At 40.6% G+C, this 14,940-nt stretch overlaps 1 protein-coding gene across 2 annotated transcripts; it reads left to right on the top strand.

Annotated features, from left to right (window-relative positions):
- The first annotated feature begins 64 nt into the window (after positions 1–64).
- CXCL9 (chemokine (C-X-C motif) ligand 9) lies at positions 65–9,801 on the top strand. Of its 2 annotated transcripts, none has more exons than XM_011966192.1 (4): positions 65–387; positions 4,869–4,995; positions 6,255–6,339; positions 7,439–8,351. In XM_011966192.1, the coding sequence occupies exons 2-4, from the start codon at positions 4,880–4,882 to the stop codon at positions 7,538–7,540; spliced, it is 303 nt and encodes a 100-aa protein (XP_011821582.1). In that variant the 5' UTR covers positions 65–387; positions 4,869–4,879; the 3' UTR covers positions 7,541–8,351. The 2 variants fall into 2 exon arrangements, with proteins under 2 accessions (XP_011821582.1, XP_011821581.1); XM_011966191.1 differs by lacking the exon at positions 65–387 and adding an exon at positions 3,629–3,760 and having other exon boundaries at positions 7,439–9,801.
- Positions 9,802–14,940: the final 5,139 nt, after the last annotated feature.

Genomic DNA, 14,940 nt, shown 5'->3' with positions numbered 1-14,940 from the left:
AAGAAGGTTCTGGAAGACCGGTTGGCTGGGCATGCGCAGTACATGCACCTCGGCCCGGCTGTCACTGCGTGTGAGGCCCCTGGAGCCAGGCAGCCCTTTGCAGACCCTGTCCAACTTCCAGACCTGCTGTGCCAGCTCCCAGCTCCTTCCCTCGTGTGTGTGCGCTTACTGGGTGCCAGGCACCGTGTTCAGCACCATACTCAGACGGGGACCCTCGCAGGCCTTCCTTGCCTATTGGCGGAAGGAAATGTTAACCATAGGGTCGCAAGGAAACGTAGCGTTGCCGCGGACACGGGCTCAGCGAGGTCTCTGTAAGTGTGCCGTGAGAGCTCCTCTGGGGTTCAGGGAAGTCTTCCCAGGGAAATGATGCTGGCCTGGGTAACTATGGTAAATAACTGCTATGCAGGAGGGCAGGAATGAGGAGCATGCACAGTCTCTCCAGGCAGAAGAATGGCATGAGCAAAAACAGTGCCATGGGAAGGAGCATTGTCCCCTTTGAAAACAGAGAGAAGGGCCGGATGCAGTGGCTCACGCCTGCAATCGCAGCACTTTGGGAAGCCTAAGCCGGCAGATCACCTGAGGTCAGAAGTTCGAGACCAGCCTAGGCAACATGGTGAAACCCCATCTCTACGAAAAATACAGAAATTAGCCCGGCATGGTGGCAGGTGCCTGTAATCCCAGTTACCTGGGAGGCTGAGGCAGGAAAATCGCTTGAACCTGGGAGATGAAGGTTGCGGTGAGCGGAGACTGCACCATTACACTCCAGCCTGGGCAAAAAGAGCAAAACTCCGTCTCAGAGAGAAGAGAAAAGAAAAGAAAAAAGAGAAGAAAATAAAAGAAAAGAAGAGGGGAGGGGACAGGAGGGGAAGGAGAAGGAGAAAAGAAAAGAAAACTGAGAGAAGACAAAATGATGGGAGCAGAGAGCTGTGCAAGAAGAGGCTGGAAAGGAAGGTAGCACCGACAGTGCTGGGTCTTAGTTTTTATCCTAAGAAATTTCCTTCCTCCTTTCTTTGCTGGAAAGAACAGCCACAAGTCCTGTGATGCTTTGCAGTCGACAATCTGTCCTTGGCATTAATCTTAACACCCCATGAGGTCTAATAATTTTCTTAAATGAGGCTCACAAAAATTAAGTATTTTGCACACAGTCATTAAGTAGTAAAGCAGGAACGTGAACCTATCTCCACTCTATGCATTGCCACAGTCAGTACCAAAATTAAGCATGAGCAAATGGATAAGCTGTATCAATGGTCACCACATGTTTTCTTCAAAAAGAATTCTGTAATTCCATTTAAGTATTAATAATCTGTATAGAAGCCAGTCAAAAAATGTGCACCATGTGACATAAAATGCTAGTATCCATTTTCCTCCAATTCTACAGCTTGCATTGTCAATGAGAGGAGGGATAAATTGCTCCCAAGGGGGACAAAAATCGGTCCTTGGAGAGCTAAAAAATCTTAGATATTACAATGACTAGTGGCCTACCAAAGTTCAACCCTACCCAACAAAATCTTATTTCTTAGCATTTGATTTCTCTCTTTAGGAACAAATTAAATTTAGTTTTCATTTAGCTGAGTCCATAATGAAAAAAGTTAAGAAACATTGTTTTACAATAGTGAAATCTCCAGTCTTTAGCTAGTCAACGAAAATAAAGATCACATTTCTTAACTTCCCCTACAGCTAGGTGTAGCCATGTGATTAAGGCCTGCCCCCTTAGGAGGTGATAGAAAATGATGAGTACAACTTCTAGGATGTCTACAAAGGAGGGACATGCCCTTTTTCTGCCTTCTCACCATCCTATACTTGGAAATTGGACATGGTGGCAAGCCACCTTTGGCCATGTGCGTGAGGGCAGCAATCCAGAGATGGTGACAACACAAGAAAGGAGGAGCCTGGAAGACCTCATGGGAAAGAGCCACCATCCAAGTGCTAATCCACCTATGTCTTTCAGGGAGAAATAAGCTTCTGTCTTAACCACTGTTTTCTGTTGTTGTTGTTTATTTTTTTATTTTTCTGTAAGTTATTGGGGTACAGGTGGTGTTTGGTTACATGAATAAGTTCTTTAGTGGTAATTTGTGAGATTTTGGTGCACCCATCACCCAAGCAGTATACACTGCACCCTATTTGTAGTCTTTTATCCCTCACCCCTCTTTCACTCTTCTCCACAAATCCCCAAACTCCATTGTATCATTCTTACACTTTTGTGTCCTCATAGCTTAGCTCCCACATATCAATGAGAGCGTATGATGTTTGGTTTTCCATTCCTGAGTTACTTCACTTAGAATAATAGTCTCCAATCTCATCCAGGTCACTGCAAATGCCATTAATTCATTTCTTTTTATGGCTGAGTAGTAGTCTATTGTGTATATATATACCACAGTTTCTTTATTCACTCATTGATTGTTGGGCATTTGGATTGGTTCCATGATTTGGCAGTTGTGAATTGTGCTGCTATAAACCTGCATGTGCAAGTACATTTTTCAAATAATGACTTCTTTTCTTCTGGGTAGATACCCAGTAGTGGGATTGCTGGATCAAATGGTAGTTCTACTTTTAGTTCTTTAAGGAGTCTCCACACTGTTTTCCATAGAGGCTATGCTAGTTTACATTCCCACCAGCAGTGTAGAAGTGTTCCCTGATCACCACATCCACACCAACATCTGCTGTTTTTTGACTTTTTGATTATGGCCATTCTTGCAGGAGTAAAGTGGTGACATATTGTGGTTTTGATTTGCATTTCCCTGATCATTAGTGATGAGCATTTTTTCATATGTTTGTTGGCCATTCGTGTATCTTCTTTTGAGAATTGTATTTTGATGTCCTTAGCCCACTTTTTAATGGGGTTGTTTGTTTTTTTCTTACTGATTTGTTTGAGTTCATTGTAGGTTCTAGATATTAGTCCTTTATCAGGTATATAGATTGTGAATATTTTCTCCCACTCTGTGGGTTGTCTGTTTACTCTGCTAACTGTTCCTTTTGCTGTGCAAAAGCTCTTTAGTTTAATTAGGTCCTAGCTATTTATCTTCGTTTTCATTGCATTTCTTAGCCACTGTCAATTTGGATCTCTTACATGCAACTGACCCCTTATGCTAACCAATCTAATAATTTAAAAAATAATAAACAGTAGCAGGAATGACACAAAATGAGCTTACCACTAGTAGAAAATGATCTGGTCCCAGAGGCAATTCAGGTGCTTTAAGTTGTTAGGTGGGCAATATAAGAAAATATCAATGTAGCCATCTATTATGCAGAAGAACATGCCATAAATAGTAAGGGAATTTGAAAAGTATATTACTTATCTGGACTTTAATATTTCCCATCTGGAAACCACATCTCCAACCCTTGTTGTATAACATTAGTAGATTCATTATATAACCTATTCTTCACACAGGTGAGCAGCTGTGAATATGCTAAAGGCTATCAGTGTTGCTAGTTTCACATCCCTTACTATAAACCACCCATTTATGTGAAATGGAAATAAAAACATGCAGAAATTCCCTTGGATCTGAGACTAGGGTTTCCCCCAGCACAATCAAGTTTGTGGTTAATTTAGTTAGCTCAGCTAAAGATGCTAGCCAATCAGAGTTTAGGAGAGAAATTAATTTCCTAAATAAATATGATTCCCAAAATGTGTTCTCTAAAGAATTTCTCAGGCTCAAAATCCAATACAGGAGTGACTTGGAACTCCATTCTATCACTATGAAGAAAAGTGGTGTTCTTTTCCTCTTGGGCATCATCTTCCTGGTTCTGATTGGAGTGCAAGGTAAGGGGTTCTGAGTTAGGTTGCAAAGTAAGAGAAGTGATTCACTGTAAAAGAATCTTAATTAGCCAGATGAATGTTCTGCCTGCATTGAAGAGTAATATTTGGTCACCCATAAAAGCTTCTCAGTGACATGATCAGTTATCCAAAGTTCATAACTTAGATCTGCCAAGTCAAACACAAGTCTTTGTAGTCTAGGTGTATGAATTCCTAGTAAGTGTTCAATAAATGTTCATTGAACTGGGTAATAGTGAGATGAAACTCTATCTCCTAAATTATTTTCTTCTCCCTGATACTGTTTTTTGATAAGTAAATCTGTGGCTAACCAATTAAGGATCCAACCAATAATCAGAGAGGTTGTCCCTAATCTATTTACTAACTATCTTTGTTACCTTAAACAAATTACTTAATCTTTCTAGACCTCAGTTTCCTCATCGTCTGTAAAATAGAACTTTGTAGTTATACCTTTTCTGACTGCTACACAATGTACGGCATGTAATACAATAGGTACCAAGTAAATATATGAATTTAAGAATTAAGATAATGTATTTTAAGGGGTTTCCAAAAATTTTAAACACTATTGAAAAGCAAGGCAGTGGGGAGGAGAGAGGATGAGGATGGAAGTGGTGATTGGTTACAAAGGAGTGCTTTCTATTCAACACCAACACCAGTTCCATTCCCTAAGATCAGATAATAAATAATAAATGGTTTAGGAGTTGCTTAAGAAACTGTGATCAGCATAGCATACATGAATTAGTTATCTGTTTGTCTTGTGGTAGGCATTTATTAAATATTGTGAAAGTCTCTTTTTCTCCCAAGGACATAACGGTGTGGTAGTTAAGAGCAATGCCTTTGGACTCAGAGAGATCTGGGCTAAAACCCTGCCCCTGCTCCCTAAAAGCTGTATGACTTTGTTCTTAATCTTTCTGAACCTTAATTTCCTTATGTATAAAATAGAGATGATACCTCCTTCAAAGGTTTGTGGTGATGATTTTTAGGCACTCAGTAAATGATAGCAATAATCATGACTCAGTCAAATGTATCATTTTGAGAGATCACCTAAACTGAAACACTGGCCTATACTGATGTGTTCTCTTTTTCTTTCCCTCAGGAACCCCAGTAATGAGGAAGGGTCGCTGTTCCTGTATCAACACCAACCAAGGGACTATCCACCTACAATCCTTGAAAGACCTTAAACAATTTGCTCCAAACCTTTCCTGCGAGAAAACTGAAATCATGTAAGTAACAACCCAGCTAACATGCATGCACCGTATTGGCAAGAACATTAAATTTAGCATGAGTTTTACCCTTGGAGTGCTTGCCCATAGAAACACTTAAAAATCAGATGGTTAGCCCCTCCATAAACTTGGGCAGCTCCTTTCTTTTCTTCTCCTTAAAAATACAAGGAATTTCTGGTAGATTAGGCCCCAAGAATGACATATTACCAAAGTAACACGTGTTTATTGCACAAAATGTTTAATGCAGATAACACAATAGAAGAAAATAAAAATCACTCATAATTCTACCCTTGAGTGACAAATACTGTTAACCCCTTAGTATACAGTTTTCTAAATCTCCCTTACTTGCTTCATGTGTACATAACATAGATATGTATTTACAGACACAATACATAAACACAAAAATTAAATCATACACTATACACTGTTTTGTAATCCACTTTTTCATTAACACTATATTGTGAACATTTTTTCATGTCAGTAAATCTCTAATAATGTCATTTTTACCTAATGTCATTTTTAATGGCCAAACTGTATTTCATCATATGGATAAACCATAATTTATATGACCAGGATTGTTGTTGGAAATATAGATTATTTCCAAATTATTACTGCTGAAATAAAACTTATTGTGGCAGTATTGTGTCTGTAATTCTTTCCTTTCTAGAGATTAGAATTGCTAGGTTAAAGGATGTGTGCATATTTTGTCTTTATAAATCATCCTTGACTACTCTTATTCTCAGACTATACAGAAAAATTAAAGAAATATTTAAATTATTTCCAGACAGTCTACTGTAAGTAATTTTTAAAATTCAACCAGGGCCAGGCGCAGTGGCTCACACCTGTAATCCCAGCACTTTGGGAGGCTGAGGCAGGCAGATCTCAAGGTCAAGAGATCGAGACCATCCTGGCCAATGTAGTAAAACCCCGTCTCTACTAAAAATACAAACATTAGCTGGGCGTGGTGGTATGCGCCTGTAGTCCCAGCTATTTGGGAGGCTAAGGCAGGAGAATCACTTGAATCCAGGAAGTGGAGGTTGCAGTAAGCCAAGATGGCACCACTGTTCTCCAGCCTGGTGACAGAGCGAGACTCAGTCTCAAAAAAAAATTCAACCAGTGACTCTTCTTGTCCTAGGAAATAATTTTAAGCAGTTTCATTAGAAAATTCAGCAAAATTCATACTGATTTTCATTATTTCTGAGAAAAAGCATTTAAATTATTAATGAGAAAAAACTATCTCATTGCTATTTATTTGGCAGTGCTACGCTGAAGAATGGAGATCAAACATGTCTAAACCCAGATTCAGCAGATGTGAAGGAATTGATTAAAAAGTGGGAAAAACAGGTTGGTGAAAAGGAGGATCAAAGATTTCTTTCTTTTAGAAATTAACTTTAGAAGACAAGGAATCTGCTTTTTCATTAACACTATAAGAATACATAACTTTTAAGAATACATGTTTCATTCATATTATGGTGCTTCTATTTTGTTCCTAGGACAAAATTAGGTTCCTACATATAGTATCTCCTCTCTGTCTTCCACGGGAGGAATGTGTGTTCCTTGGGGTTACAGAGCTTGTCCTTATTTAATACAATAAGTATGTAAAGAATTTAATGGTAGACACAGAGGATACAAAGATAATAAGGTATAATCCCTTCCTGTTGTAGCACATATGCTAATAATTATGATACAATGTGAGAAGTATAAAAGTATGCACAAGAATCTTGAAGACATAAAGGAGGGAGTACTTAACTTTGCTGGGGGAATGGGGCAGGAGAAAGTGTTAAGGAAGATTTCTCATGTCAGGTGATACTTGATTTGGGTGTTGAAGCATAAGTAATTTGCCAGGAAGGTGAGGAGAGCGTGAACAGAAGAGTAGAATCATGAGAGAACTTGCTGTGTTCAGGGAGCCTCCATTAATGTGGCTGGAGTTTGTGTGAAGAGAATGAAGGGACTGAGGCAGAAAAGTAGATCAGGATAAAGCAGGAGGAATCCTGCATGGCACACTAAGGAGTTGGATTTGAAGAGAGCCACAGAATATGTGGGTGGGAGATTGGGTTCTGGAGTCTCACAGACTGGTGGTTCTGCCACATACTAGCTGTCCAGTTTTGGGAAAGTCACCCTCTCCAAGCCTCAGCCTCCTCCTATGTAAAACGTGGAAATAGTGCCAACTTCAGAGGGTTGTAGCTGGGGCAGGAGAGTGGTAAGCACGGTTGCCAGGAGAATGTAATAAGTCAGAAGAATAGACAAAAGACAGCCAGTTAGAAGGCTGTTGCCTCCTCCTCAAAGTGAGCAAAGTAGAGAGAATGTAAAGGAGCCCCTCTGAGAGTGAAGCAACTTTAATGTGGTTTTGAGAGTAAAGAAAGACTATGATCAGGAGAGTCCAAATATAAGGAGGTTAAAATGGTAAGATTCAGAAACATTGCCCTTTTTTCCCTTCTCACAGGTCAGCCAAAAGAAAAAGCAAAAGAATGGGAAAAAACATCAAAAAAAGAAAGTTCTGAAAGTTAGAAAATCTCAACGTCCTCAACAAAAGAAGACTGCATAAGAGACCACTTCCCCAATAAGTATTCTGTGTTAAAAACGTTCTGTTTTAATTATACCAAGATCATTCCAAAGGAGGATGGTATATAATACAAAGGCTTGTTAATTTGACTAGAACATCTAAAACATTACTCTGAAATTGTAACTAAAGTTAGAAAGTTGATTTTAAGAATCTAAACGTTAAGAATTGTTAGAGGCTATGATTGTCTTTGTTCTTCTACTGCCCACCAATTGAATTTCATCATGCTTAAGGCCGTGATTTTAGTAATACCCATGTCTACACAGATGCTCACACAACCCCATCCCACACACAACAGCTGTCTGGAAGAGCAGCCCTAGGCTTCCACGCACTGCAGCCTCCAGAGAGTATCTGAGGCACATGTCAGCAAGTCCTAAGCCTGTGAGCACGCTGGTGAGCCAAGCAGTTTGAAATTGAGCTGGACCTCACCAAGCTGCTGTGGCCATCAACCTCTGTATTTGAATCAGCCTACAGACCTCACACACAATGTGTCTGAGAGATTCATGCTGATTGTTGTTTGGTATCACCACTGGAGATCACCAGTGTGTGGCTCTCATAGCCTCCTTTCTGGCTTTGGAAGCCGTGTGATTCTATCTTGCCCGCTCAGGCTGACCATTTTATTTCTTTTTGTTCCCCTTTGCTTCATTCAAGTCAGCTCTTCTCCATCCTACCACAATTCAGTGCCTGCCTCCTCTCCAGTGTACATGTCATATGCTCTGATTTATCTGAGTTGACTCCTTTCTCACCTTGTCCCCAACAGCCCACAGAAATGCTTTCTTCTCCCTATTCATCCTCACTCAATCCAGCTTAGTTCAAGTCCTGACTCTTAAATAAACCGTTCTGGACACACAAGTTATCTTAAAACTCCTATTTCACTTGGTTCAGTACCACATGGGTGAACACTAAATGGTTAACCAATTCTTGTGTGTTCATCCTATCTCTCCAACCAGATTGTCAGCTCCTGGAGGGCAAGAGCCACAGTTTATTTCCCTGATTCTTCCACAGTGCCTAATAATACTGTGGAACTAGGTTTTAATAATTTTTTAATTGATGTTGTTATGGGCAGGAGGGCAGTCAGACCATTGTCTCAGAGAAGGTGCTGGTTCCTTCCTGGCTACTCCATGTTGGCTAGCCCCTGGTAACCTCTTACTTATTATCTTCAGGACACTCACTACAGGGACCAGGGATGATGCAACATCCTTGTCTTTTCATGACAGGATGTTTGCTCAGCTTCTCCAACAATAAGAAGCACGTGGTAAAACACTTGCAGATATTCTGAACTGTTTTTAAAAAATATACGGTTTACCGAAAATCATGTAATCTTGCAATGAAAAGGACTTTATAGATCAGCCAGTGACCAACCTTTTCCCAACCATACAAAAGTTCCCTTTCCCAAAGGAAAAGGGCTTTCCCAATAAGCCTCAGCTTTCTACGATCTAACAAGATAGCCACCAAGATCCTTTTCAAAACTTATTTTAGGCAAATATGAGTTTTATTGTCCGTTTACTTGTTTCAGAGTTTGTATTGTGATTATCAATTACCACACTATCTCCCATGAAGAAAGGGAACAGTGAAGTATTAAGCACTAGAGGAAGCAGCCAAGTCGGTTAGTGGAGGCATGATTGGTGCTCAATTAGCCTCTGCAGGACATGGAAACCTCCTTCCAGAGGAGGTTCAGTGAATTCTGTAGGAGAGGTTGTCTGTGGCCAGAATTTAAACCTATACTCACTTTCTCAAATTGTATCACTGCTCACACTGCTGATGATTTAGAGTGCTGTCCAGTGGAGATCCCACCCGAACGTCTTATCTAATCATGAAACTCCCTAGTTCCTTCCATGTAACTTCCCCGAAAAATCTAAGTGTTTCATAAATTTGAGATTCTGTGACCCACTTACCTTGCATCTCACAGGTACATAGTATATAACTAATAACCAAGGACCACATATTATCACTAACACACACATGTTACAATCATTTATCTCATATATACATACACACATATACTCTCAAAGCAAATAATTTTTAACTTCAAAACAGTATTGACTTGTATACCTTGTAATTTGAAATATGTTCTTTGTTAAAATAGAATGGTATCAATAAATAGACCATTAATCAGAAAACAGATCTTGATTTTTTTTTATCTTGAACATACCCTTCAACTATTGAATATTTAATAGTAAATCTCATGTCTTTATTATTTACTTTTCAGCTTTCTCTCAAATAAAGTGTAGCACTAATTGAGATAACACATGAAAGCTCTTTAAAGGACTGATCGGGGACCGGAAAAAAAAAAAAACCTATGGAAAATATGACAACACTGCCTTATAACAACATTGTTTTAAAAGAGTTATGTGGGGCTGGGCACAGTGGCCCACACCTATAATCCCAGCATTTTGGGAGGCTGAAGTGGGTGGATCACTTGAAGTCAGGAGCTCGAGACCAGCCTGGCCAATATGGTAAGACCCCATCTCTACTAAAATTACAAAAATTAGCTGGGCGTCGTGGCATGCGCCTGTAGTCCCAGTTACGTGGGAGGCTGAGGCAGGAGAATTGCTTGAACCCAGGAGGCGGAGGTTGCAGTGAGGTGAGATCATGCCACTGCACTCCAGCCTGGACGACAGAGTGAGACTCTGTCCAAAAAAAAAAAAAGGGGGGGGGGTTATGTAGAATTCAATCTATTTCCCAATCCTCAAGAGTAACACTATTCCAATGAGGTGTATACCCAGGAAGCCAACATGTGTTCTTTTCTATCCCTAAAATTGTATGTTTAAATATTATAAAGCCTCAAGTAGTTATGATGGAGAACTAAACACTGAACGAATTATTTAAGGGTCCTGGAAACTTGGACTGGAGGCATTACGCAGCATGGAGTCTCTAAGAAGGTTGAGAGTAGAACGAAGAGCATCAGCCTGTACACTTGACGTACACTTTAGAGGCCAAACGGGTGTGATATTCGTGCAGACAACAGCTGCTAATGGTCGACATGAATTCTCACAAGGGCCTTCACCTGAGAGGCAGCAGGACCCTGGAAGGAGCTGAGATCCTGGATTCTGAGATATCCTGGTTAGAATCAGGGGCCCACTACTTTTAACTGTGTGACCCTGGTTGAAGTATAATACTTAAACTCGCAGTGCATCAGTTTCCTCATTCCAGATTGTTGCGAGGAGCAGGTTCAGCTTAGGCCTTGGTGCAGAGAAAGTCCTCAACGTTTGTCTCAGACCCTCCCTAACCATTTACCTCTGCTGTATCTTCCTTGCAGCAGATGGATCCCACATCTCATATAGAGAGAAATGTTTCCAGCACTGAAAAAAACATGTTGGAGAAATGAGACTAAAAGCCTTCCTGACCAGTTCTCAATATCTGTATTTTATAATCCTAGTCCAGGCCATCATTGTCTGTTTCCTGGGCTACCTCAGTAGCCTCCTGTTTTCCCTGTTGGCTCTTCTCAACATTTCTCTTGCTTTCCAAACTTCAGTGACAACCAGAATAATCTTTTAAAAAAATAACTTACAGAATGCTGCCACCTTGCTTAAAATCCTGCAGCTTAGAATTAAGTCAAAACATACCATGAGCTGGCCTCACATGAGCTGGGCTCTGCCTGCTTCTCTGCTCATGCTCCCTCTACCCTCCCCTCCTTTGTTGAGCCTCAGCATCACCTTTTTTCTGTATGTCTCTTGAGCACACCGAATTCACTGCCTTCTGGGGTTTTTGTTCCCTGTGGTTTTTTGTTCCCTGGATTGTACTATATCGACTTGGTTAGTCTTAGAACTACATTTCCCAGAATCTCTTTCCCTGTGTGGTTGTAGGTTATAGTTGGCCAAAGAAGAATTCATGTGAGATTTGGAAATCAAAAGTGAAGGAGTGACCCTTAATCTTGATTAGACACATTGACAGACACACTGGTAAGCCAGTGGATCCCAGCTTGTCCTTGTTCTTTTCCTCCACATTCAGCTTATGCTCAGGACTGCTGGCCTCATGATCAGTGATGGTCCCAGGCCTCCCACCCAGATATTTGGCAGTGGACCCACAGAGGTGGTAGTTACACAGAAGCAACAGCTCCCATAGACCCTAGCAGCCCCAATTTGGTGCTGAACAGGTTTAACTTCTTGGATTTTCTCACAGGCTCTATTTGTCCAACTGTCCCAGTGCTTCTGATGGACCAGTCACTGATGCTTCCTCTGATCCCCTGACTCTCCCTTCCAGATGTTCACTCCCTGAGATCCTCCCTCATCTGTGAGATCTGACTCCTATAGTAAATTTTTATCCTCATAATACTCATACTGGCTCTGCTTCCCTGAAGCACCTGGGCCTACACACACTTCTGTGCATGGCGGTTCTTGCCTCAACACTTCAGTTTCAATTTAAATGTCACTTCACAGAGTCCCCTTCTCTTATCACCCTTGGTAAAATAGCCACTCTTTCCCAGACTCTCTCTTTGGCAGTGGTAGTGGTTCCCATAGTGGGGTGTGTGTACCTGATGGAGTTGATGAAAATATTTAGAACTTAATTTTTGTCTAAAAAATAAGAAAGAACTGAAAATTGACTGTAAATCATTTGTCATGTGCTAATTTCCTGAGGAAAAGGTGAGACCTCCACAACTGAGGAGCTAGCATGTGCCCTCACTCAGTCATTCACCTTCTGCAGATTGCAACATCTGTTTCCATTTACATGCATGTAGTTAAGGAGATTTAAGGATTACAAGATAGAGTGCTAAGCCAACCTTCACAAAATGGGCAAGTGGCTCTAAAAGACTCCTGCTAAAAATATCCTGTAGAAGATCATATTAATCATGCTAATATAAAGTAAAAAGAGAACAAAACATACATATATGGGATGGCTGTTCTAATTTAAACTAGAAGGGTACAAAATTTTAAAAATCTGGTGGCTATAGTCTGTTTCATTTTCTTTTATCATGATTAGATACAATGATCAAACTATCACAATCTGAAATTACCTTTTCAAAAAGTGTGTGTGCTTATTTCTTCCCTCCTACCCTACCACATGTACAAATTTAGGTTCCTTGACCATGGAAACTTTGTCTTCCCCGCTACAGCATGCCTAGAGCAGTGCCTGACACTTAGGAAGCTCCTAATATATATTTTTTAGTTGATTGACATATGCTTCACCCTAAATTTTCATTTAGGGCTTTTCCAAATCAATTTCAACTACTCTTGTCAGGTTCATCTCATGCTCATTTCTGCCCTCAGCTTTGCTCATTCTTTTTTTCACCCTGTCCTACTTTCCATCCCTCATCTGACTCCCACCCACACATGATTCAAATCCCACTTTTCCCATGACTCCATCCCAGAATGCTCCTGGCCACACTGATATCCACCTCCATGCCCTGTCATAAAATGACGTTAACTATTAAGGATTGCTCTATGATTAAAACCTTCAATTATTTTGCTATACTAGAAAGCAGTCTGTATCTGAACAAAGTTTATACATTTCAGCAATGGATAACAGACTTAGACATATTTAATCTGTGAACTATACTTATGAATTTAAATACTAGTGGCCAGGTACCATGGCTCAAGCCTGTAATCCCAGCTAAGGTGGCTGGATCACTTGGGGTCAGGAGTTTGAGACCAGCCTGGCCAACATGGTGAAACCCTGTCTCTACTCAAAATACAAAAATTAGCTGGACATGGTGGCACATGCCAGTAATCTCCACTACTCGAGAGACTGAGGCACAAGAATCACTTGAACCCAGGAGGCGGAGGTTGCAGTGAGCTGAGATCGTGCCACTGCTCTCCAGTCTGGGCAACAGAGTGAGACTCTGTCTCAAAATAAAATAAAATAAATAAATAAATAAATAAATGCTAGTGATCTCTAGGTCGGTTAACTGGGAGAAAGCTATTTGTAGTTTATTTATCCTTACTGAGAAACTGGAAAGTTGCTTTCTTATTGGAAAGGAAGATAAAGAGAGACTACAATCACAGATATTTTAGGTACTAACTCGTTTTTGGCCTGTATAGAGAGAAGATGAAATTAAATGAGAAAGAAAAACAGGCAACACTTCTTAATAGGGAGTGGAATTAGCTCCCAAGTCATCACAAGCCAAGAAGTCACCTGAGGCATTTTGATATCCACATTGGTTTAAAGTCCTCAGGAGGGAACGTTAAACTTTTGACCCTACATTTTAAGGAGATGAATAAATCACAACAGAACAGTCTAATCTAAGTCCATTAATAAGATTATGAACTGAGGCAAACCGACAAAAGATAGGAGGGAAAGATGTCAGTTATACATAGCTAGTTGCTTTCTTTAAAAGTCTGCTATACAGATTAAAAAAAAAAAAAACTCTTCCTTTAGATATAATATACTGTTTCAAGTCAACTGTTTTAATAAAGAATTTGTTTTGCTCAAAGCAAAAAAGAAGGAATGACTTGCTGGTATCTCCATCTCCAGAGGACTAAGTCTCGGCCTCTGCCTTCTGGTAGAGTGTAGGAGTAAGTAGGTACAGCCATCTATCACCAGCTTTCTTTAACCATTGGAGTAGACAACCTGCATTTCCTCTGGAATGAGGAACTAAAAATCACAATCTATTAGGTAAGAGGATAAATGTCAACATAAACTATATAACCGAGAAGAAAAAAATGTGCTGCTTGGAAAAAGAAATGCCAGCAATCACTTCTGCAATACTGAAAGCCTCAGAAATTATCTCAGGGCAGATGTCTCTCTTTTGTATGGAGCCTTTGACCAGGGAGAGAGAGGCCTAGGAGTTTTGATGGTATGGAAGTTAAAGCAAAACTAAGCTAAATATATCTGAATAATGGGGAAACAGGAATGATCTCTGGCAGCTAGAGAGAATGTTGGGGATCTTGGATCAGCAAAAAGAGAGGCAGTGGAGGGGGACAAGAAGCGAGGGCCTGTACCAATGACAAAAATCTATCAATCCTGATATATTTGTCCAGAGGCAAGGCCAAAAGTTTTCACTGTGCACAGGAGCAAAGAAATAGCATGGGCTTGTGGGGAAAACTCACAATAAAGCTGTAAAAGAGAGAGGGGAGAAAGAAAATACAATAAAAGGCCGGGTGCGGTGGCTCATGCCTGTAATCTCAGCACTTTGGGAGGCTAAGGCAGACGGATCACAAGGTCAGGAGACAGAGAGCATCCTGGTCAACATGGTGAAACCCCGTCTCTACTAAAACTACAAAAATTAGCTGGGCGTGGTGGCGCGTGCCTGTAATCCGAGCTACTCGGGAGACTGAGGCAAGAGAATTGCTTGAACCAGAGAGCCGGAGGTTGCAGTGAGCCAAGATCGTGCCACTGCACTCCAGCCTGGCAACAGAGTGAGACTCCATCAAAGAAAGAGAGAGAGAGAGAGAAAGGAAAGAAAAGAAAGAAGAAAGAAAGAAAGAAAGAAAGAAAGAAAGAAAGAA

The sequence above is a fragment of the Mandrillus leucophaeus genome, unplaced genomic scaffold (assembly GCF_000951045.1).
Source record: "Mandrillus leucophaeus isolate KB7577 unplaced genomic scaffold, Mleu.le_1.0 Scaffold75, whole genome shotgun sequence".
NCBI lineage: Eukaryota > Metazoa > Chordata > Mammalia > Primates > Cercopithecidae > Mandrillus > Mandrillus leucophaeus.
This window is presented reverse-complemented; position numbering and strand designations above follow the sequence as displayed.

Coding starts and splice junctions, on each gene's coding strand:
- CXCL9 (XM_011966191.1), top strand. CDS start 3,697: ATGAAGAAAAGTGGTGTTCTTTTCCTCTTGGGCATCATCTTCCTGGTT. Junction 4,996..6,254: donor TGCGAGAAAACTGAAATCAT/GTAAGTAACAAC, acceptor TTTATTTGGCAG/TGCTACGCTGAAGAATGGAG. Junction 6,340..7,438: donor TTAAAAAGTGGGAAAAACAG/GTTGGTGAAAAG, acceptor CCCTTCTCACAG/GTCAGCCAAAAGAAAAAGCA.